This window comes from Phyllostomus hastatus, unplaced genomic scaffold (genome assembly GCF_019186645.2).
Source record: "Phyllostomus hastatus isolate PE091 unplaced genomic scaffold, TTU_PhHast_1.1 phas_contig_196, whole genome shotgun sequence".
Taxonomy (NCBI): Eukaryota; Metazoa; Chordata; class Mammalia; order Chiroptera; family Phyllostomidae; genus Phyllostomus; species Phyllostomus hastatus.
This window is the reverse complement of record NW_025333709.1, coordinates 1,875,523-1,898,703: the sequence shown is the minus strand read 5'-3', so window position 1 is coordinate 1,898,703 and position 23,181 is coordinate 1,875,523. Positions and strand designations below refer to the sequence as shown.

The 23,181-nt window shown below is 62.9% G+C and overlaps 1 protein-coding gene, 1 long non-coding RNA gene and 1 pseudogene across 4 annotated transcripts; 2 read left to right on the top strand and 1 right to left on the bottom strand.

Annotated features, from left to right (window-relative positions):
• The first annotated feature begins 39 nt into the window (after positions 1-39).
• Positions 40-1,074, top strand: LOC123815663. The gene is made up of 2 exons (XR_006785152.1): positions 40-612; positions 759-1,074. It is a non-coding gene; the product is annotated as an uncharacterized LOC123815663 (long non-coding RNA).
• A 3,400-nt stretch (positions 1,075-4,474) lies between these two features.
• Positions 4,475-22,419, top strand: TRMT44 (tRNA methyltransferase 44 homolog). 3 transcript variants are annotated; one of them, XM_045834053.1, is made up of 11 exons: positions 4,475-5,077; positions 8,815-8,929; positions 11,032-11,251; positions 12,608-12,676; positions 13,434-13,541; positions 14,597-14,668; positions 16,665-16,771; positions 17,432-17,615; positions 17,892-18,282; positions 20,352-20,468; positions 21,798-22,419. In XM_045834053.1, exons 1-11 carry the CDS (start codon positions 4,486-4,488, stop codon positions 22,028-22,030), a joined length of 2,208 nt encoding a protein of 735 aa, XP_045690009.1. In that variant the 5' UTR covers positions 4,475-4,485; the 3' UTR covers positions 22,031-22,419. The 3 variants fall into 3 exon arrangements, with proteins under 3 accessions (XP_045690009.1, XP_045690010.1, XP_045690011.1); XM_045834054.1 differs by lacking the exon at positions 21,798-22,419 and adding an exon at positions 20,910-21,455; XM_045834055.1 differs by lacking the exon at positions 13,434-13,541.
• LOC123815661 lies at positions 7,625-8,668 on the bottom strand (annotated as a pseudogene).
• Positions 22,420-23,181: the final 762 nt, after the last annotated feature.

Below are 23,181 nucleotides of genomic sequence, written 5' to 3'. Positions count from 1 at the left end.
TCGCGCCGCGCCGCCCGCCTTCGTCGCCCAGGAGACGCAGAACGCGTTCGGAGCGCTCTGCCCGCAGGGGAGGCTGCACGGTTCCGCTGGGGCGCAGAACCTTGGCTGGACGCTCCCGGGCGCTCTTCCAAGGGGGCCCCCTGCACCAAAATCCCTGGGACGTTTGTCTGATTTGCGGATTCCAGCGCTACGAGATCAGAACCCCCGAGGCTGGGCATTCTCAAATTAGCACTCCCAAGTGCTCGTGAAGTCAGAGAACCATGGGGGGGCGCCCCCCAGGCCGTGAGAGCGTCCCCACTGGAACCGAGCCCTGCTGTCCGTAGCGGTAACCCCCTCGATAGCCATCCTTTCCCAGCGTCACTTTCCTCCTCTCTCACGCTTCCCACCTCACTCCCGCGTTCGGGGTCGGCTCCGGATTTGCAGCACGCGCCCAAAGCCTTGCCTCAGTCTCTGTTTGGGGGCATCCAAATGAAGACCGGCACATCCTATTAAATGTATCAAGACAGAATCAGCTGGACCTGGCAATTTACAATATAAAGAGGAAGGAGCGCGCAACGGGTTTCCATTTAAGGGGACTGGACGACGGGCAGTGCGGTCATGGGGAAGTGAAAGGTAAGTTCAAGTTTAGAGACCGTCAAGTTGCAGATGTTGGTGGGACATCTGGATGGAGAGGTTCAGCTGACACTTGGAAGTTTTCTACTGCTATTCTGTTTTGAAACACCTTCCCTTTCATTCCATGACAGTATTTTTCTTCACAGTTGCGACTCTTATTCCAAACAGACTGACTTCTTATTCCGGGTGTCAGCCCGGCTTCCCGTTGCAAAGCGGAAGGAAGAGACCGGTGGACACACTAGGGCCCTGCGTGCCCGCTCCTGAGCGGTGAGAATTGATCTTCCGTGTAGGCGCAGTTCCCGCGAGGGGTCCTTCTGACACAAAGGCGACTGGCCCCAGTGACGTCTGCGGTTCCTGGCCGAGACGGGGTGTTGAATGGTGTGTCGTTAAGGGGCATGTACGCGATCGTGGCCGCTTAATTTGGAGGTTCGGATTCACAGACAATAAAAACTCCAAGTCAAAGGTGAATAGTTAAGCACTTTATTAAGGGAGAGCAAAGCGAAAGCAGGAATCAAGAGCGTCCATCACAGAGGGAGGTCACCTACACCAAACGCAGGCGCCGGGGAATCCCGGAGACGGCAGCATTCGGGGTTCCTCTGGGAAAAGTTCCCAGCGAAGTGTCCTTCCCTCGGGTGGGATTCCAAAGCCGCACTGTGGGGGCTGTGATTGAATATGTTTTTGACAGAAGTGGCCACACACCAGGGGCCTTATGTGACTCAGCTAACCAACAGGTCCCTCTGGGAGAAGGGCCAGTTCACGCAGAAGGAACAGTTAAATATTAAGAGTACTCATCTCACCCTGGCTGCTGCTCAGTGGATTGCAGTGCCGGCCTGCGAGCTGAAGGGTCGCTGGTTTGATTCCCAGTTGGGGCACATGCCTGGGTTGGGGGCTGGGTTCCCACTGGGGGACTCACAAGAGGCAACCACACACTGATGTTTCTCTCCCTCCCTTCCCCTCTCTAAAATAAAATAAATAAAATCTTTTTCTCTTTTTAAAAAGTACCGATCTCTCGGGGAGAAGGGCCAGTTCTCCCTGGGAGACAGCACGCCTCTGTTCCATTCTTACGATAAAGGTCACGGCTCAGGCATAAACACAGAAGATTCACAGTGTCCCTTTAACCCGCCCAAATGGACACATCTCCACTGCAGGTAAACCTCCATCTCGTTATAGTGTGTGTCCGTGCTGTGCCGGCCTTCGGAGTGTGGGACATGCCACACAGCCACCTCGGGGTGGAGGGGCCCGCGAGGTTACAGCGGAGCTTCCGCTTAGAGGCCCTGCCACTCGCAGGGCTCAGCCGCAGGCACAGCAGGGCTGTTCCTCCGTTCGACTGCAGGTTTCTTCATCCCCTTTCCGTACCTGGGACCTAGGTGCAGGGGTTCGGGGTGTCCCGCTTGGGCCTCTCTAGAGCTGCACTGTCCAACACAGAAATCACTAGCCTTGTGTGGCTATTTTCATTTAAACATGCACTAGTTAAGGCGAAATGAATTTAGCGTCCACTTCCCTAGTTGCATCAGCTATTGTATTTGCAAAGATTCACAAACAGAAACCTCATTCAAACCTCCAAGCCAGGAGGACCTGTAGGGCGAGCCCTCACACCCTGCCCCTGGGGCCCATGAACCCAAACAAGGAAAACCTGATTTCTTAATTAGGCAAAGATAGGGAATGAGCATTCGGAGCCGAGGGATCACCTAAAGGGAAGCTCTCGGGTGGGAGGGAATGGGCTGGGCAAGCTCCAAGAGCAAGAAGACCCCGGTGGCAGGAGCCGAGCTCGTGAGAGGAAGAAACCAGGTTGGGAGGGCAGGGGCAGGACCAGGGTGTGTGGGGCGTTGCAGGTAGGAGCCAAGGGGCGGGTTACATGTCGTCTTAGTCCAGTGGGTGGGTTTCCAGCAAGAATATCAGCCCGTGTACAGTTTTCCACCCCCCCCCCACAAAACATTGGTCCCTGAATGTATGCCCACCCAGTCCAAGTCGTAGGGCCCCAGGAGTCGGTTCAGTGATTTTTATTGCTCTGCTATGCCCAGAGGATGTGCTGTCAGAGCCCCCACACAGGCAGGCCTCCCAGCCATGAAAGGGCCTGGAGCGCAGAGCCCGAGAAACCAGACGTTGGAGGGGAAATCAGAGCGGACGCCTCACCTCGCTGCCATTTTGATTAGGGGCGTTACACACCAGGGCAAAGGGAAAAACAAAAGCACTTTGCATCCTGAGGTCAGCTAACGCAGGCAAGGATGCCCAGTCTAAGGCCAGTGCCCTGGATCGACGAGCCTTTCCTAGGAGGCGCTAACCCCCCGGTGAAAGGCTAACCCCTGAAAGACACATGTTTGGGTATTTTGAGGGTGTCGGCTCTCTCCCGCGTGGTAGAACGTTGAGTGTTCTCAGTTAATGTCTCGACTGGATCGCTGTCAACCTCAATAGTCTACCCGGCAGTGGGCCACCGTCCAGTGAGAAATCCCCAGCACAAAACTTCACACGCCACTGCTGACACGTTCGACCCATCGCAGCGCCTTCCCCACACGCTGCACACATCTTCTCTTACCTTTCAGGTGTGTGTTTACCTCTTGGAATAATAAAGCATAATATGTCAAAAATGTGTATTTTTTTCTATCTCCCACATTGAGATAGCTACACGAAAATTCACCAATTCTGATGTTTTTTTAAATGCACACCGATATGACAGCTGTCACAATACAGTCTAACAAAATTGTTCCGAATGGAGTTAAAGACCACTAAACATTACTAGAGCCGTCTTATGGGGAAAAAATGACCTTTTTGGCTGACCCAAATGTATGCATAACAACGGACATAGACACAACCAGTAAGATTTGGAAATAATTATGAATCCTTTAGCTGCCCCATCTACATTAAACCTGTTTGGACAGTATAGGGGACTGAATTATGCCCCCGTCTCCCAGCAAGATATGTCAAAGTCCTTATGCACTGTACAAGGACCGTATTTGGAGGTGGGATTTTTGGAGAAGAGACCAACACGGGGGAAAGGGCACGTGGCCACGAGGCAGAGATGGGAGGTCTGTGGCCACAAGCCAAGGAAAGCCACTGACTGACTGATGGCGAGCCCAGAAGTGAGAGGCAGGGAGTCGATTCTCCCTCGGAGCCTTGGGAACCGTAAGAGCATAGCTTCCCGTTGTTTTAAGCTACCCGTTGGGGGTAACTTAAGGCCGCCCCAGAAAAGTCATGATGAGTCGCATGATCTGAGTTAGTTTTGACTTAATGTGGTTCTCAGAGACACCATCTAGGGAACGAAAACAACCCAACTGAGGCACTGATGTGCAAAAAGGACGACGGGCCCCCGACGTTTCTGTTTCATCACTAGCTTCTGCAGACTGTGCCTGTGCGGTTGGCTTCAACCGGCAGCGCCCACCTTCCCCGACGCAGGCGACAGCTGACGTAAGACATAGCGCACGCCGTGGCTCTCCCGCATAAGAATGAGGGGAACGAGCTTCCATAAGAGGCGTCATCTTGAACTTTCACAAACTCGGGCTCCTTGGTCGTGAGGCATCAACACTGGAGACAATCCGACGTGGGACGCCGCTTTCATCCTTAGGATTTCATAAATGCACCACCTCCGGACTCTCCAAAGCTCACCTCTGATCGTGCTTCTGTGAGGCAACAACACGCCTGGAATGGATCCATACCCCCAGGATGAAGCAAAGGTTAAATTCCGCAGCTGAGAACTCCGCAGTGCAATCCAGCCAGGGACTGCTCGGGCGCGTGCTCCGGCTCGGGCCCCGGCCCCGCCCTTCTCCCGTCGGGCCCCGCCCCTCTCCTGTCCGGCCCCGGCGCCCCGCCCCTATGACGCTACGCGCCGCCTTCCGTCATCGCCGCGCGCCGCCGCCTGGCTCTTGGCGCTGGCTGACCATGGCGGAGGTGGGCCGGTCCGCGGTGCGCGACCCCGGTGCGCTGCTCCCGGGCGGCTTCTGGGCGGCGGTGGCTGTGTGGCTGGAGAGGCCGCAGGTGGCCAACCGGCGGCTGTGTGGCGTCCGCCTGGAGGCCCGGCGGAGCGCTGCCCTACCCCGGACCGAGCAGGAGGCGCGGGCTGCGGCGGGATGCGGGCCCGAGGAGAGATCGGGACACGGTCCGCGTTCCCGCGAGGACGGCCCGGGCCCCAGGCCGAGCGCAGGCCCTGACGAGCCCCAGGGCCTGCGCCACCAAGGCGAGGACAGGAGGGAAGCAGCCGCAGCGCCTCTGCTCGCCGGGGCCCCGGGACAGCCCAAGGAGGCTGGAGGCGGGGAGGGCGACTTCACCACCTCGGAGCTGGATTCTCTCTGGGACGATTTCTCCCGAGGCCTCGTCGGCGACCATCGGGAGCTGCTGGCCTTCCTCACTGGCTCAGGGGCAGGACTGCAGCCAGAGGCTGAGCGCGAAGTCGACGTGGTTCTCAGAACCGTCATCCCGAAAAGGAGCCCGCATTGCCCCCTTGCTGCTCCGAGAAGGGAAATCGTCGTGCAAGGTAGGGGTGTTTCTGAGACCCGGAGGTGTCCAGATGGGCAAAACCGGACACGAGTTAACGTGGCAAAGATCGAGTTTAAAATGCATTTGCAACCGGGAGATGAGGCTAGATTGCCCCAAACGCTTGGGTTTGTGTGACCAGGCGTTTTAAAGGGAGAATGAGCGGGTGGAGGTTGATGCACGTGAAACCCACCTGGGTTTGGTAACTGGTGCATCTAAAAGCCTCTGCCCTCCCACAGAGAGGAGGAGATGGGCCCCAGCTTCAGGTGTGGGCTGGAAGAGTCTTGTTTTTTGTCTGGAATTTTCTCTGGAAGGCATGTAAGGGGAGCCTCGGATCATCCTAGGGATGCAGCTTTCAGCTGTTAGAAATCATGTTAAACGTCTGTTTTGAGTGTTTAATGAGCCAGTGCTGAGGCCGAGTGGAGAAAGGACCCAGAGGAGGCTGGCTCGAGTTTGGTCAAGGGAATCGTCGTCAGAGGACGCAGTGAGGTGAAAACACGTTCGTGGAACCCCAGGTCAGTGAGAAGGCACAGGAGGTACCCAACCGTGCCAGTGCCTTTGCGGTGTCCTAGGGACGTTGTAGCTTTTTCACGGTTTGAGGGGGTGCATAGCAGTGTATTTCCATTATACAGAGGATGGTCGTTGGTTGGGGTGCTGCCTGGAAGGCTTGGGGGACACGGGGAACAGCAGACAGGAGTCTGGCAGGTGAAGAGGTACGTGAAAAGGCCCTTCCTGGGGGAGCCCACAGAAGGGCCCCCTGGCTCCCGGGCTAGCTCCCTGCGTCGCAGAGCCGGCCAGGGTCCACCCTTCTCACGCTCGGAGCCTCTCCGACTTCCCCTTCTGCGCCGCTTCTGCCTCCAGCTGCAGGAGGTTCTCGGCTTCCAGGGCTCCCGGGACTCGATGGAGCCCACCTGCACGCTCCCTCTCCGAAGGTCTGTAACCTGACCCGCAGCTGTGGAGTCTCTTTGTGCCACGTTAGGAGGTAGTCACGGGTTCTGGGCGTTAGGGCAGAGACACCTGCGGGAGGCTGTGCTGTCTGCCCGAGCAGCAATGCCACGTCCTGGTAGGTGCGCACCTCCCCGCCTCGGTACCGTCTGTGTCGGTGCACCCGTGAGACTCCTCCAGGTGTCCCCTGCCCCGGGAGGCCCGCTCCCACCCGCATGCCCAGGCTAGTTCAGGACGCCTCCCAGCTCCCACCAACCGCGCTCTCACACTGGCTTCCCTGAGAAGAGGCAGGGCTACACTTCTTCCTCTGAGTGTGTGTGGGCCCCGAGGAAGCAGATGCTCACCAAGAAGGGCTCCCGCTGGCCAGGTGGGCTCAAGTTAAACAAACAAAACACCAGAGCCTGTCGCCCACGTGTGCCCAGGGGCCTCCCACCCAAACTGCACCCCCGGAGCTGCCTCCACTGGCTCCTGCCACCAGCATAGCCCTGATACTAGAGCCCCTGGGATCCTATTTCAGCCAATAGGATGAGGCTTTCCCCAACCATTTGCTGCTCTGACCAATTAGAGTGGATGTATTATGACCATTCAGGACAGTGCCCAGTGCCTTGTGGATCAGACTATGAAGATTTGGAGTCCTCATTTGCATGAGGTCAGACCAATGAGGTTTTAGGGGCAGGGACTTCTGCTCATATAGGCCAGTTCCCCTGGCTGGGGGAGCTGTTGCTCTTTCTGTGAAGATGAGGTTGCTGTGTCTCGTGGCTGAGCTGGCGCACCAGGGCTGCCTCATCAGAGGGGTAGAGGAGCAGGTGCAGACCTACTGGCAGGCAGCAGAGCAGTGCCATCCGGCTGGAGACGGGCCCCAGTGGTGCTGTGCTCACAGCCTCGCTGCATCACAGTTGAGCTGCTTTGCCCTGAGCGAAGTTTCCTTTTCACCTCACACTGCACTGCACGCTGGAGGTCCCCGTGGCCGTGAATTGGCGGCCACGGACTGACAGGGAGTTAGTGCGGGCCGCCCGGGAGTGCCGGTTTCAGGGCTGCTCCTGCTGAGCGTGGCCGCTGGGGGGGGGGTGGGTGCTGTCCATCCCCGGCCCTGTAATATGTAGGGTGGGGAAGCCCTGGGGGGCTGGAGGCACAGTACACCGTCTGTTTCGTTGCTGGGTTTTTTTTTCTTAGTGTTCCTTTTAATGATTTTAATAGTATGATCACAAGTTTGATGTCTACAGTACATTGATAATGTATCTGAATGCAAATATTTTAAATAATTATCTAAGTGTGTCAAGTTTTAAAATGTCAACTTGGAATGGTCATGCATTTCCCATGCATCCGCACTTGCACCCCAAACTGCACAACTCAATTTGTGCTTATCCTCACTGGGTCTTGGTGCATGCCTCAGCTAGATCTGGGCAGGAGCCGTCGTGCCTTTTTGCAGACCCAGATTTTCAAGAGCAACATTGTTTAACTCAGGTAGGTATTCCATGGAGCACAGTGGCAACACCAGGTTTTGCTTTGGTTCGGGTAAAAATGTGATTACCAACTGCTGCTTGGCTGGCTGCCTGATCCCCCATGGCTTGGCCTAGCACAAAAGGTTTCTCGATATTCCTGCATGAGGCCGGCAGGCAATCTCTGTACCCATGGTTTCCTCCCTGGGGAACAGTCTAGAAATGAGGTTCGCAGTCTTCTAACATGCTGTCAGTGATATAGCTGGAACCAAGATAGGATTCGTAGTAACTTTTTTTCATCAAAGGTATTAACAGTCCATGCAACAACCTGAATGCCTTTAGCTGACCATTTCTTTAAGTAGTTCGGAGATACAGAATCCTTTTGTATGAGGAAAGCTGAAATTCCACACAGGTACCACAAGATATTGTGCATGCTCCAATCGAGCAAAATGTCTAGGACCACGAACAAAGACTGTTTCCAGAAAGCATCATAGCGTGGTTTCCCATCTCCTATATGGCTAAGGCTCCAAGGTCTGTGCGTTAAAGCCGTTACTACATTCTGATCTGTTTGTCTCATCTTATAAATAACTTCTGGCAAGAAAGAGCAGACCACGTTATTATTGTATAGTTGAGGGGACTCCATGTACATTTTCTTTAGAGCATCAGTAGCCGTGTTCGCACGGCCCTTGACATCAAAGAAGATCGTAAGGTTATGATTTAAGCACTCTGCAACCGCTTCTCTTCGGGTAGGGACTTTTTCATCAGGGAAATCATTCCTTGATCTGTGATTTGCTGCAGGGTTAAGCTTCCTAATTTCTTCAAATGTCCAGTCACACAGTCGACCAGTGCCATCTGTTGTGCTATGTACTGTGTTATCGTGCATCAAAACAGGAATCCCATCAGAAGTAAACTCAAGGTCCAACTCCATGCCTGTTGCTCCATTCTTAGCTGCCTGCCTGTCGAATAGCAGCCAGCGTGTTCTCCGACGCGTCGTGGCTGCCGCCGCCGTGGGCGATGGCGGAATCGCGGTCCCTTGGCCTGAGCACGGGCAAGGCCCTGCGGGAGGGCAGAGGCTCGAAGCTGAAGGGGCGCAGCAGGGGGTAGAAGCTGCCGGTGAAGAGACAGGCATGGGATGGGCTGCATGTCACCAGCAGCAGCATGAAGGAGAAGGGACCCAGGAGGCCCCCCTGTTCCTCCCACAGCCACATGCGGGCGCCCGCACCGGCCCGGACGGGAGTCCCGCACCCGCCGGGACTCCCCTCGTTGCTGTTTTTAATAGTTCTGACACCGCTCTGGTAAGACGCTGAACTCAGCTTTAACCCGTCATCGGCCCTTCTCCCCCCTCCCCCCCCAGATGTCCTCCGTGGGGCTGTCACGTTTTTACCTCTGGAGGAAGACGACGACGGGAACGTAAAGGTTAAGGCGAGCAACGTGTATCAGATTCAGCTCAGCCGCAGCGGAGGAGAATGGTGAGAGCCCGGTAATCGGTTCGTTCCTCCCCCGTGGTTCAGTCACTTCTCCAGGGAGCCGCGGGCTCTGGGCCCCTGGGGCACTGGGGCACTGGGGCACTCCGGGGGCTGCCCTCCAGGCGGTTGGGCCTGTGGGAGAGAACGTGCCTCCTCGCTGGCTCCCTGGCGCGCGCGCGTGCGTGCGTGCCTGTGCCGCCGGCGCCTGGCCTGCGCGGTGCGGCCCCTGCCGGGCGGGGGTCTTCGGTCTGCGCGTTCCAGGCAGCGCGTCCTTTTAGCAGTGGACTCGAGGAAACTCAAATCCGCTCCTTGCCTGGTCACTCCTTACAACTTGGCCGTGGGGACTGAGTGGGGGGCTTTTCTTACTTCCTGCCGAGGCCCCGTGGTTTTTAGATGCAGTTAGATGCAGCTGTTAGGTGTTTGAAAATGGAGTTTTAACGAGCTCCCTTAGTTCTGTGTGGTGGTCGGGCCTGTCGAGAAGGTTGAGACGTGGTTTGCTTCCACTTGGTAGTTTTAAAATGAAAGTCAGAGAAAAAGGGTGAATTTGCTGGTCGCTTGCGGTTTCCCGAGAGCCACGCCCCGCCTGCACTCTCTGGAACGTCCTCGGGGAGCTGGTCTGCTGACCGGAAAATGCCCGGCCCCTGGTTCTGCAGGACGTGCAGTGGGAGGAGTATGGTTTGGGGTCGGTGGACTTGGTTTTCCCCCTTGGCAGTAGGACCTCAGGGACACGGGCCCTCAGCCTTCCTGCCCAGAAGAATGGGTTTCCCAACAAAGCTGCCGAGGGGGCCTGGGCTTCGTGCTGCAAGCTGCGGCGCCTGGAAGGAATATTTCCGGGCTGCCTGAGGGACCTGGTCTGTCCCGCAGCCCTTCCCCCCCACCCCCAGTGCTCCTGCGGGTGAGCGGGGAGTGCTGGGCCCCAGGGGGTGGGGGTGAGCAAGGCTCCAGCCCCAGCTGGCGCCGAGGGCCTCGAGGAGGAACGAGAGATGCAGTGAGTCTCTGCTCCCGTGTCCCCTCGTTAGCAAGGGCGGTGCTATGCCGGCGTGTGGCGGGAGGGTGCGGAAGGCCCCTGAGGCACGGACCCCCCCCAAAGGGGAGGCCTTAGTGGACGCGAGGGAGCAGTGTGGGGACCTCTGGGGGGCACCCGGGGAAAGCGTGAGGTGCACCCGCCAGAGCAGGAGAGCTCAACTCCCGAGGAGAAGGGACGGGAGACCTGAGCATCTGGCGTCCTCGTCCTTCCCGGGACCCTCCTGCATGGGGGCCGCCCGGAGTACGTCTCAGGGGAGAGTCAGTACCTCCTAAGGGATGGGTCGTGTCCCTCTGATGCACGTGGTGACAGCCTGACAGTCACTGCTCTCGCCAGGCCGACCACCCACTTGTCCCTATGCCTGCCACCAGCTCTGCCCCTTTCTCCAGCCGCCCGGGCTTCTGCCTGTCCCGAGGGCCCTGTGGGACGCCGCCATGTCACATGTGGGCTCCGTGGAAGCCTGCTCTCCTCTCTGGGCTGCCCGAGTAGCCGCCTGGAGAGAGTGTGGTGGTCGGGCCCGCTGGCTGTGGGCGCCTGCCGCGGACCAGGTGCCCCATGAGCCGGGGCAGAGCAGCGGCAGCCCGGGTGGGAGCCACAGCTGCACCTTGTTCTCGTGCCTGGGAAGGGACCTGGGTACTGCAGGGGGAGGGCGTGCGTGACCCCAGCCCTGTGGCTGGGCACTGGGCTTTCTGGCCAGTAAACACTGGGCCAGCCAATAAGCTCACATTTCACTGGCACGTGTGAGAGGGAATAAACAGAAACGCCAGGAAACTCGTGGAGATTCAGAACCCGGTTAATCAGTGGGGGAGGCGGCAGGTGAGGACCTCGGATGTTTGCAGTCTGTCCGTCTGGCGAGCCCGTGGGGGGGTGTGGTGCACTTGAGCCGTGTCCGCAGGAGGGGGAGGAGTCTTTGCCTCTTAAAGGTGTTTTTCTCTGAGATGAAAACTAGCACGTTTCAGTCTTGAGTTTTGGGTAAAACAAATCCTAGCTGCCTTTTCTCTCCTGTTGGTAGATAAATGTGTAATTTAAAAACAAGAGTTGAGGCCAGCTCTGCTTACTCATGTTTCTCTTATTTTTAAAGGTTCATATCTGTTTTGATTTTCTGTCCAGAAAGATGGCATTCGGATGGAATTGTGTACCCCAAACCCAGCTGGCTGGGGCGTGAGCTGCCGGCCCGGCTGGCCCGCTGGTCCGTGGAGAGCAAGGGGAGCGGGTTTAAGAGCACCCTGTCCCTCGTCCCCCTACTGAGGTACAGCCAGACTTACCAGGTGCTCAAGGACAAGTACAAGGACATGGTCAAGGTAGGTCTGTGGACACCCCCCCTTGCTTAAACGAGGCGCAGGTGGGTCTGCTGTCCTGGGCGCCTGCAGCACCCACAGGTGCAGGTGCTGAGTCAGTGCGTGGGCCCCTCGTGCGGCCCCGCCCCAGTGTGCTGAGGGTGCAGACCTGGGCTTGTCTGCAGCTGTGCGTGGGGAGGAGTTTGTTTATCTGCACATCACTAGTATTCTCCTGAAGGAAACAAAAGGGAAAACATTAAATGAATTACTAAGTTACCCTAACTGGTAGGATCTTGAAGGTGTTTCAAGAAAATACGTGGAAAGTTAGAGCACACAGTGTGTACTTACAAAAAGGTAAACTTTGTAACACATGCTTCCTGTCCGAGACGTAGACGTGACTCAACGTCTCAGCTGTAGAAGGCAGGGACCCTAGTTCACGCCCCCTCCCCCCCCCAGCAGCCGCCGCGATGCCTCCCTGCCTTGCATCCTACCGGTCACCTGTTGCTGTGTGACAGAGCGCCCCAGAGTCACGGGCTTGGGACAAGAGCCCTCCTTCCTGCCAAAACCTCTGGAGGTCCTGGGCCGACCGGGGCTCCGCGCTCTCCCGCGCCCCAGCCAGGTGTCCTTTGTGAGCGTGGGAACTGCCCGGGGCCTTCCAGCGGGGACTTCCACGCTTCGTCCGGCTTCCAAAGTCGCCCTGAGCAAGGTGACTGTCTGATCCACTCTGACTGGAGCGGACGTGAACACTCAGCGTTGGCCACTGGCTTGTCCCCTGCTGCTGGCCACCCACTATGTGTGGTGTCGGTGGTGAGACCCCCGCTCACACACCCATGGTGCAGTTTTCGGAGCACCTGAAGGTCGTCCTGGGTGCCTGCCAGTCCAGGCTTTGTCCTGCCTTGCAGCCAGGGAGACAGGGACAGACAGCTAAGGGGTGTACTCTGGGGAGTGACAGCAGTCCCCAAAGACCGGAGGGCTGGCGCAGGGGCCTCTGGACCCTGTCCACTGCTCCCCGTCCACGCTCCTTTCTTGTGCGTCCTCCCCCCTTCACCCGTGGGTGAGCAGGCCGTGCAGCTGGGTGTCCTCCTTGGACGGCCGGTCGCCTCGTCTCCATGCCTGGCACGCGCCGTCTGGGCCGCAGGGTCTGGCGTTGGGCAGCGTTGCTCGGGACGGGGGTGCCGCGCACGGGTGAGGCGGGGCTCCGCGGGTCTGCAGGCTCCTGTCGAGGGGGACTGACTGCGGACTTCTGTCTGCGGAACGCGTGCGTCTTTTTAAACTCGCTGTCCGACGGCCCCGTCTGACTCGCACCGTGTGCGCGTTCTCACGTGTTGGGGCGTGGTCAGAGGTGGGAGAAAAACACGCGTGCTCTTGAAAACTCCCTAGGTGTGGCCCGAAGTGACGGATCCTGAGAAGTTTGTGTATGAAGACGTGGCGATCGCCACCTACCTGCTGGTAAGAACGTGTCTCACCCAAGTTCAGGTGGAGGTGGGGGCAGGGCAGCTGCTGGTGGATGCCAGGAAGTGAGCGGCGCCTTCGCACCCGCGGCTCAGGGCCCCCAGGCTGCTGCTGGGCGCCCAGGCTGGCTGCGCACGTCGTGGTTTCCAGCCTCGCGCGAGTGTGAACGAGTGTGCATGGGGCGGCCTGACTGTAGGGACCGATGCCCAGCCAGCGCTTCCGAGGTTACCAGTCACGTGCAGTGCGGGCTGGCGTGTGGGGGGAGGGGCCACGCAGGCGCGCCTGCCCAGGCCACGCCTCCCAGCCGCAGCTCTGCCTGTGGGCAGTGGGCGGGCCTAGCCGGCTGGCGCTCCCATGGCGTTTGGACACGCCCTCAAAGCGCTAGGCTTGACTTCCCCGTGAAATGTTCGGGCCAGGTGTTTGCCCGTTTCCTTTCCGCTGCAGTTCTTAGTCATTTCAGAAATAGTGTGGTTTTGTTTTGATCGATAATGTGCACGAAACACGAAGGAGACAGCGAGAGCACGAAGGAGCTAGCTGTCTCTGAAGCCGTTGCCCAGAGGCAACCCGCGGCCCTGCTGTCCCCAGAGTCGGAAGAGGGGGGCGGCGCACTGTCCCCGCCCACCTGCACGGCACCCGTGCCGAAGCCCAGGGCCTCCCCGGCCTCCCCGCCCGTCGTGAGCGCGCGCGCGCTGGGGTCTGAGTCGCTGGCTCGGCCAGGGCCGCGCGCTGACTCGGCTCTGCCTCCTCCCGCCAGGTGCTGTGGGAAGAGGAGCGAGCCGCGCGGGGCGAGACCGTGAAGCAGTCCTTCGTGGACTTGGGCTGCGGCAACGGGCTGCTGGTGCACATCCTGAGCGGCGAGGGGGTGAGGCCTGGCGCGGGGCCCTTCCGGAACTTTCTCTCGAGGGTCTCCTCGTCCGCACGAGGGTCGCAGAGCTCTCTGCGGGCAGGGCCTGGACTCGGGGTGGGTTGGAATGGCGGCTGCGATGGCCTCTGCTGCTGTGCAGAGGGCGGCTCGTCACGGGGGGGTGGCAGCGTGTCGTCCACCTAGGACAGGCGGTCTCGGGGACGTGCGTGGGCGCCTCGGAAACGACGGGCTTCAGTGGCCCCCGCGTTTGCCGTCAGACGCGCCCTTTGGTGAACGCCCTGCTTCAGGGCGCGGGGCGGGGAAGGCGGGCTCCGCCCTGGAGGAGCTTCGGTCCGGCTCGGAGCTCAGCCTCGTGCACACGCACCGCCTTGGGCCGAGACCGGGGTCTGGTCGGGGTGAAAGCCAGGGGCCCTCAGAGCAGTGCCGGGAACAGTTACGGGGCTGCCTGGTGCAGCCGGCGGGGGCTCCTCAGCTTCCGACTCGAGGGGACCGCTGGGATGGAAGCCCAGTGGTGACCCCGAAGCTGGTCCCCCCCACCCAACCGCAGCCTCTGCCCAACGGTCAGAGAGGTCGGTCTTCGCTGTGGGGGCTTGTGGGTGTGAGCACGCAGGGCAGGGACTTGGGAGTGGGAGGGTGCTCACGGCAGGGAGGGGGCAGGTCGGGAAGGGAACACCCAGTTTTCCTGGGAGAGCTCGGGTGTGGCCCTGGGGGCTGGGTGAGACGCCCCCCGGGGGGACGCGGCTCAGTTGCCCAGCAGGAAGCGGGGCTGGCCCCCTTCTGGGGCTGTGTCCTGGGGCTCCAGCCCCCACGTGTCCCGTGTCCTCCGCTCCGTGTCCTCGTGGTGAGAACTCATGACAGTGAGCGGAGCTCGGGGTCCCTTCTGGGCCCAGCCCTCACATCCCTGGTGGGCGCGTCCGTGGTGGGCAGCAGAGAGGCGGGGCTGCCGAAGGGGTCTCCTGGCTCGCGCCGGGGGCCACCCCTGCGACTTCAGCTTCCCCTCGCTGGTTTATGGGGGTGCGTGAACGTGACCTCCGACCTCTGGAACGTTGCAGCACCCGGGCAGAGGGATCGACGTGCGGAGGAGGAAGATCTGGGACGCGTACGGGCCACGGACTCGCCTGGAGGTACTGGCTCCCCTCGCTCCCTTGCTCGCTCTCCTCACAGGTCTCCCCCCGTGACGGCCGTTGTAACGCGTGTGTGCGTGCACGTGTGTGTGTGCATGTGTGTGTGTGCATGTGCGTGCGCACAGGCCGGTCAGCGCCGACCGGAACCCTTCCCGTTGGTCTGAGCGGTTGGAGGTCTGGGAGGAGGATGGGCCGCTGCTCTTCCCCGAGCCTCTCGTTAGGGTGGGAGAGGGTGCTGGCCCCCAGGGCGGGCCGGGGTCTCCCCCAGCGGGCCGCCGCGCCGCGGGTGCTGCCAGGCAGGGGACGCGCCGGGGAGGAGTCGGGGGCGGGGGGCGTCTGCACTGGGCCGGGGCCCCGGGTGCTCTGAGCCGTCCGGCAGCCTGGTCTCAGCCCATGACCGTGGGCCCAGGTGTCCCCAGGTGTCCCCAGGTCCCTGGGGTGGAGCAGCCTGGCGTGGGGACCCTCGGGGAAGGGGGCTGTGTGTGTGTCCCGCGTCCCCAGCAGGCAGCCCTCCTCAGCCGTCTCTCTGGCCGGGGGCCTCCCCGACGCCCGGGTGAGTCCTGCGTGTTGAGCGCGAAGGTGGAAGCCGTGCCCGTTCCCGTGGCGCCTCGTGCCCTGGAGCAGCGGGCCCGGAGCTCGGTGGTGCCCGCCAGGTGGGGCCCTCCCGGGACGGGCGCAGTGCGGGCATCCGCAGGCCGGGCAGGGGTGCAGCTACGCGTGGTCCTGCAGAACCTCACTGACTGAGCGAGAGGCTGACGGAGCCCCCGTTTGTAGCAGCCGCCCTGAGGACCGGTCTGCTAGCGTAGTAGCCGGGCAGGAGGCGGGCGCGGTGCCCTCCGCCGCGCTGGCGTGGGACGCAGGCGGGCCTTGCTGTGGAGTGTGCTGCCGGCCGGGCCGCTGTCAGGTAGCTGCCGGTTGTAGGCGACCTCACTGCAGGCTGTTGAAAGAGACAAGCAGGCAAATGCAGACACAGAGCGAAGGAGAAAAAAAGAAGAAATAACTGGCATAGGTGGGAATAAATAGTAAGTAACGGCCAAGGTTTGTTTATCCTGCTTTTGCATTACATGCCGTACCTTGCCGTGTCTGGTGTGCACTGTCTCCTCAACCTCTGAGGGGAGAATGCGCCTTAAGCGTGAGAATCAGCCCTAAACACGGGTGTGTGGCTTACACAGATTCGGTGCGAGCCGGCTGGGTGACTGTTCCCGGCGTCTGATGCCCGCGAGTGAGTGGAAGGAAGCCCTCGCGCTTCCCCCAGCTGCCGCGGACCTGACGGCCGGGCTCTGCAGCTTCGCGCCGTGTCTGCGGGGCCCCTGCTCCGAGGTCCCTGCAGGGGGCCCGGCCCCGCCCGGCCCTGCGAGGCAGCGGGTGTCGCCACGTGTCTCCTCGGCCACTCCCACCGGGGGCCGCCTCCGCTGCTTGCTTCCCTGGGTCCATTCTTCAACCTCAGAATGGGGGGGGCTTCGAGTAGTTACATAGTGTCCTTCCGCTTTTCCGTTTTGAAGGACAGGTTGACTTTTGAGGCGGTTGTTTCCGTGATGAGTGAGGGTTGGTTTCTGTAGCAGAAAGGCCGGCGGGTGGAGTCCTTGAGTCACGGAGCACACTCTGAAGTGCAACATCACGGGAGGTCCGCTGGGGAACGTGCCCGTGGGCTGCGTCCCCGTGGGCTGCGTCGGTGCCGGGGCGGTGGGGCTGCGGCCGACAGGCGGGGCAGGCGCACTGCACGCTTAGGGTGGCCCAGCCTCGTTGCTCTGCACTTACCTCTCTCCCGGCCGTTCCTGCTGAAGGAGCAGCTCCTCCCGTGGCCCCTCTCCCCCGTGGTGCCTTTTATACTTCCGTGAAGCAGCTCGTTTGTAACTGCCAGCGGGTGATTAGACGCTTTAGTGCCGGGTGCTGGATGTAGCCAGTGCTGCCTCCCACGTGGCTGGGCCCCGTTCCCCTCCCCCCAGGGGCGGGTCCTTCCTAAAGCTCCGTCTGGTCTCCGGGGTCTTCCTTTCAGGAGGGCGCGATCACGCCGGGTGACGAGACGCTCTTCCCCGACGTGGACTGGGTCATTGGGAACCACTCGGACGAGCTCACTCCCTGGATACCTGTCATCGCGGCCAGGTGAGGGGGGCCGACGGCGCGTGGCAGCTGAGTCCCGGAGATGAGGCCTCACGCGACAGCACGCTGGCCGTTGGGTCCCGTGGGAACCCCACCTGTTCTACGGGCTGGACTGCGGGCACTGGGGAGACAGAGGCCCCCCCATGCAGCTCACGTTGCGTTTCTGTCGGACAGCACCCGTCGGGAACAGCTGACTCCCGCGGCGCTCACAGCCAGTGGCGCGAGACACATCGTTTTTGTTGGAAAGGTTTTGTTGTTTTTTTTAGAGGGCGGTTTGTCCCCAGGAAAAGCCTGTCACTGTAAAGACACTTGCGGCCGGGTCTGTCCTCAGGCAGCCTCATGTCCCTGTGTCTGGGCGGGGGACCGGGGGGTGATCTGCTCTGCGCCCACCTCAGACTTCGGCCCCCAGCCCCCAGTGGAGCTCTCAGAGCACCCCCCCCCCCCCCGGGAGTCTGCAGGAGTGAGCTGCGATGAGAAAGGTTTTACATGAGGGTCATTAGCTGCAAGTTGCGTTGAAAACACTGACTGTGCAACGTTGTTTCTAGATTGGGGGGGCGGGGCTGGGATTCACTCCCCACGTATTTCCGGAGCCGCACGGCTGGCTGCTGAGCTTCCTGAGGAACCTCCTCCTGACCCCGGCCTCCGTGCTTGTTGTTCCCGAAGGTCTTCCTACCGCTGCCGCTTCTTCGTGCTCCCCTGCTGCTTCTTCGACTTCGCTGGGAGGTTCCGCCGGAGGCGGGGCACGCAGACGCAGTACCGCGGCTACCTGGACTTCGTCCGGGAGGTGGGGGCCGCCTGCGGCTTCCGCGTGGAGGAAGACTGCCTCCGCATCCCGTCCACCAAGAGGGTGCGTCCCGGCCCTCCCCCTGCCCCGCCGCCCCACCCCCCGTTTTCCTGGGTGGCGCGGTGGTGCTGGGTGCGAAGCTGAGGGCTGGGGCTCGGAACCATGAACGGCACGGACGTCGTCAGGGCTCTCTTGGCCTCGGCGCAGGTGTTAATTGTTAACGTTGGGGTTTCTTTCTGGCTGTAGCCGAGGCTTCCTGGAACCTGTGTGCCAGAGCGGGGTTCCGCGGGACAGGCTGCACGCCAGCCGTAGGGGCCTGACCGTGCGCTTTCCCTGCAGGTTTGCCTCCTTGGGAGAGCCAGGACGTACCCGCCCGAGGACGAGGCCGCCGTGGACGAGCGGAGAACCCAGTACATCAGCGGCCGGCGGGGCTGCCCCGCTAGCCCACCTGCCGAGGAGCCCCTCCCTGCCCCGCCCCGGGCTGCTGCCGACGGCGTGGGTCCTGGCGGTGGTCCGGACGGCCGCGGAGCCCTGGACGCTGGGGCGGGCGGCTGCTGGCTGCCCGGGTTTCTCCCCAGAGAGAAGGCCGAGCCCGTGCGGAACTGTGCCTCCCTGCCCCGCGAGTTCGTGGACCAGGTGGTTCTGCAAGTGGCGGGCCTGCTGCTGGGTGGAGAGCAGCCGGACCCCGGGGGTCCTCACCGTGGGAGCACGGACGCTTGGCGTGGAGGAGGTAACCCCCGCTCCGCCCCGCCCCGCCGCGGGCACTTGTGGGCTCCCGTCCGCCTTGGCGCCAGTGCAGACGCAGGGGCCGGGGGTGGTTCTCGGTGGGACACACGGTGAAGAGGTGGTGATGGCGAGTGTGCCGCTGACCAGCTCAGTACACCGCTCACATGCCCCTCCCGGGGGTCCCTCTAGCTCCCCCTTGACCTGCGGGGCTCGGGCTCCCGCCCGGCGGAGGCAAGGACCCAGGGTGACACTCGGGGGCCACCACAAACCTAAACCGAACAGACGGTGGGCTCTCCGGTCTGCAGACCTCACCCAGGCAGAGCGCAGGTGCCGGGAGGACGCCCTGCCCCTCTGCCCCCTGCGGCCCTGTGGTGAGATGTCACAGCTCCCCAGAGGCCCCCAGGTGCCCGTTAGACAGGAGAAGAGGGAGGATGGTAGTCCTGCTCCTTCTCACGGTGGGGGTGGGGGCGCTGTGCTGAAGGGTGGCTTCCGAGAGCACAGAGTCCAAGGGGGCGTCCCATTCTCTTTCCGAAGCTGTTCCCTGTCGTTCTGGGTCCCAGGCCCCTGGGAAGGGACCAGCTCCCTCCTGCTGCTCCTCTGCCTGCAGGGACCTCAGCCGGCCACCAGGTGGCGCTGCGGGACCATTGGTCCTGACCCAGCCGGAGCCCTGCTTCTGAGGTTTGGGGTCACTGGCTGAAGTCCAGGACCCCTCCCTCCCTCCCTCTCCCTCCCTCTCCCTCCCTCTCTCCCTCCCTCCCTCCCTCTCCCTCCCTCTCCCTCCACCAGTCAGGGCTGTGCCTGGCTGGCCCTGTGGGTGGGGCGGGCCCGTGAGGAGGGAGCGGTGGGCCCTTCTCCGCCCCAAGCCTGGTCTTCCTCAGCCACGACTGTCGTTCTGTGCAAGTTGGTCTTCGTCCCCTCCCACCTCGTGTCCTTGTGACGTGGCAGCGCCGTCGAGCGTGTCCCCTTCTCCGGGAGTCACCCCACCCTCTCGGAGTCTGGTTGGGGGACCCCACAGGGACCCCACAGCGGCCCTGGCCCGCGCGGCCCTGGCCCGGGGGCTGGTGCCCTGTAACTGCAGGCAGCCCGGGGGTGCCACGGGTGTTCCGTGGGCTGGCGCCCCGCCTCCTGGGTGGGCCGCACTGAGGCGGAGCCAGGGTCAGGAAGGCAGACTGGGCGGGGGTTGCCAGCGGGCCCTGGTGGGCCTGGAGCCCCAACTTCCTGGTGCCTCTGGAAGCTCGGGGTTTGGCCCTCCGCCCCCGGGCGGCCCTCTCCACGGCCCAGACCCCTGGGGTGTCAGCCGGGGACGGAATGCCCTTCTCCAGGCTCCGGGGTAGAGAGTGGGGCTCTGGGTGGCGTTTCTCGTCCCCCGCCCACTGCTGACATCTGGGGGCTGGGGTGCTGTCTCCCCCGGGGTGGTGTCCCTCGGTCCAGGGCTGGTCTGAGGCCCCCAGCTGCCCCAAGGCGGGGGTGGGGGAGCGTGCCCCGGAGAGCCGCAGGTGTGTCCTTGGCCTCCTGGGCTCTGGCCCCCACCCGCAGGTGGTCCTCCCCTGTTTGGACATGAAAACAAGGGACCACCTCCGTCACAGGCCCCCGGCACGGGGCCCCCGTGGGTCTCAGCCCCACGGGACATAAGAGCGGGTCTGTCCCCAGGCCTGGGGTCTCCCCTGGGCACAGCACGGCTGGGGGGCACATGGGCTGGGAGCCGTGTCCCCCTGCCGGCAGCAGCTGGGTAAACACGGACGTGAGGGCGAGCAGCTGAGGCGGCGGCGGGGGCCGCGGTCCGTTCTGTCCGTAGACGCCTGCTGCTCTGCGGACCTGCGCTGGGGCGGCGGGCCCTGAGTTCTGCCCTCTGTGTCTGGGGGCCGGCCGGCAGCCAGCTCCTGGCCGCCCGGGTGGGCCTGCCCGCAGCTGGGCTGCGCGGTGCAGACTGAAGTCAGTCAGGCTTCGGCTCGGTGGCCCTTCCCGCTGCTGCACCCGAGGGGCCTGAGCTCACAGCGCCGGGAGGGCTTTGTGTCTGGGTAGCCGGTCTGTGACGGCCTCTCTGTCTTTCTCGGGGTAACCCCGTTTCACCAGCCAGCCTCCCCTTGGCTGCGGTGGCCCGCGCGCTGGACGGGGCCGCCCTGCGCAGGCTGAAGCGGGAGTGCGGCGGCCTGCAGACGCTGCTCCGGAACCGCCACCAGGTGTTCGAAGGTGAGGGCTCGCCATCCAGACACCCCGCTCCTCCAGCAGGCACCCCCGCCCTCTGAGCACGGCGCCTGGCCCGCGGAGGGTCCCCTCTCCATCACTGCTGTGTCTTCCGGGGCCCCTGCCCATGCCCTGGCCTCACCAACAGTGACCCCACTGTGTCTCACTCACGAAACCACCCGTCTGCGCAGCTCTCCATCTGCCCCACCTGGTCCCCCAGGTGCTCCCACCCCCTGTCCTCCTGCTCCTTGCCCTCCCGCCCCCTGTCCTCCCGCTCTCGTCAGGCCCCGCCCCACCGCACTGTGAGCCCCGGGTGGGCGGGGCCGGGTGCAGGCCGGAGGGACACTGGTGGGCCCCCGGGGGAGGTGCCGCCTGTGGGCAGGGCTCTCAGCGTGTGTGCTCTGTGCCGGGGGTCACACGCCAAGGTGACAGCCTCCCTGTCCCTAGGACACTCCACGCCACGTTGTAGGTCCTTCACAGCAAGCAGGACAGGCGCCTCCATCGGGCTCTGTGTGGGGGAAGAGATGCCGGGGGCCTTTCCAGAGGCGGGGGGCCGGTCTGGAAGGACTCGGAGTTGAAGCTCGCCCCGAGGGCGCTGGCTCCTGCCGGGGCAGCACCGGGCGGTGTGCCCCTGCTGGCAGCTGCCCCAGCCCCCCGGACTCGCGCTGGTCCCCACCCTCGCCCCGACCTCCCTGCTCCTCCTGAGCAGGCTGGGCTGGGGGGGCATGTGTGTCCGCCTGTCGGTCTGAGCCTATCCCACGGGAGTCGAGCCCTTCCGTGTGCGCTCCACAGCGGGGTGTGCACACCAGCACTTCCCCTCCCCGTCCACTGGGGCCCTCCAGCAGCCCAGCTCCGAGGTCGGCCAGGACAGGCCAGGACAGGCCACGCCACCCAGATCCTCCCACCGCTGCCCTCGCCCCCATTGGCAGGGCTGTGACCCTCACCCACCTTTGGGGGCTCTGGCCCTGCGGCCCCCACAGCCAGCCCCTCGTCTGCCTGCCTGGCTCGTTTCCTCCGATGAGGAGGTGTGGCCGGAGGGACCGGGACTCCTCTGAGGGTGGGGTCCGGCCTCCTGCTCCGATCAGGGCCGGGTGGGCGGCTCTCGCACTGCGTCTCCCACGTCCTCGTGTGGCCCCGGGCCCCAGGCCTTCACCTTTCTCCCCCTCCCCCCACCTGTCCCCGTCCCCGCCCCCGCCCCCGCTCGCCCGCTCAGCCCCTCACTCACACGGGGTTGGCGTCTGCCCTGGTGCTGGTGAGCGCAGACCCCGCGGGCTGACCCCCGTGGGCTGATCCCCGCGGGCTGACCCCCGCTGTCCTGCTCCGTTCCCTCCGCAGTTGTGAGCGGCTCGGTGCGCCTCCGCGACTGGAGGGAGGAGATGCGGCGGGAGGAGCGGCAGCCGGCAGCCAAGCGCAGACTCTCCTCCGAGGCCTTCAAAACCCGCCTCTGCTGGTTCTTCGAGCACCACCCCGACGGCTGCGCTCTGCCCTCGGCCAGCTGCCCCTTCGCCCATGGGCCCGGGGAGCTGCGGCCGCCCCCCACCCCCAGGAAGAAGAAGCAGGTTCCGTGAGCCAGCCGGGGGAGCCCTGCAGGAAGACCTGTCCCGGCTCCCGGGCGCTCGGCTCCAGTGCTGCCTGTGCTCCGGCCGTTTGCCCCCGCCAGCACCCCCGGGCAGAGTGCGCTCCTGGGGGCCCGGTTCCCCCGCCGGGAGGAGCCCGCCTGGGTCAGCGTCCTGTGGCCCAGGACACGCGGGCAGGCTGGCCGGGGGGTCAGCGTGCTCGGAGGCCGGGGCTGAGCCTCTCTCCCACCGTCCTGCGCTGCACGGCCCCCCACCCCCACCCACCATGAGCACTGCTCCTCTTTGGACTCTAGGGGAAAATGTCCTGACGTGTTTTTACTTAAAATTGTTTTTACAGCTTCACGCACAAGTCACACCGATAAACACTGTGGTGCCCCCGATTTCCCGGCAGTGTGTGTGCGCATCCTGGCGTCCTCTCTGTGGTGTGGGTGCTGGTGGTTTGCTCTCGGGTGAGGAGGGCCCGCTGCACTCCGCCAGGCCTCGGCTCAGGGCGGGCTGTGCTGCCGCCCCAGGCCCGCTGCCGCCCCAGGCCCCCTGCCGCCCGCCCCAGGCGCCCACCGCCTCGCAGCAGCGCAGCTCCTGCGTGGTGGGCGGCCCAGCTGGACGGGGCTGACGCCCCCCTGCCCGTGCTGCGCCCGAGCGGCTCCCGGGGGGGCCCCTCCCAGGCGGCTGTGCAGGAGCTGGGCCCGGCGACACTTCAGTTCTGGAGCCCCCAGCGCCCGGTCCTCCCCGGCCTCCGTCGGTTGTGGCGGGGGCGGGCGAGCGTGGCTCTCGTCCGCGGCCCGCCTGTTCTCTGGCCGGTTCTCACGGGCACTGTTCCGCTCGGGGCTCGCCAGTTTTGTCTACCTCGCGTCAACCCTGATGTGATCACTACTCTCGCCCGCCTGGAGTTGGCTGGACCTCGGAACTCCCTGGGCTACTATTTCTGGTCCCATTTGGGAAAACAGCCGGGATCCTACCAACGGTTTTTCTGCTCCCTTTTCTCTCCTAAAACTCCAGCGACACGAGTGTTCGGTCGCTCGGCCCCGTCCCACTGGCCATTGGCTGTGGACTACCTCCCCCTCCCCCCCCCCGGACCTCCCCCTCGGTGGGTTCCAGTGGGACCTGCCCGTCGGGTCATCGGTCCTCCCTCCACTGCATCT

Excerpts from the sequence above, each read along its gene's own strand:
- TRMT44 (XM_045834053.1), top strand. The coding sequence starts at position 4,486 with ATGGCGGAGGTGGGCCGGTCCGCGGTGCGCGACCCCGGTGCGCTGCTC. Across the intron at positions 8,930-11,031 it reads AGCCGCAGCGGAGGAGAATG|GTTCATATCTGTTTTGATTT; the intron begins GTGAGAGCCCGG and ends TTATTTTTAAAG. Across the intron at positions 18,283-20,351 it reads GGACGCTTGGCGTGGAGGAG|CCAGCCTCCCCTTGGCTGCG; the intron begins GTAACCCCCGCT and ends CCGTTTCACCAG.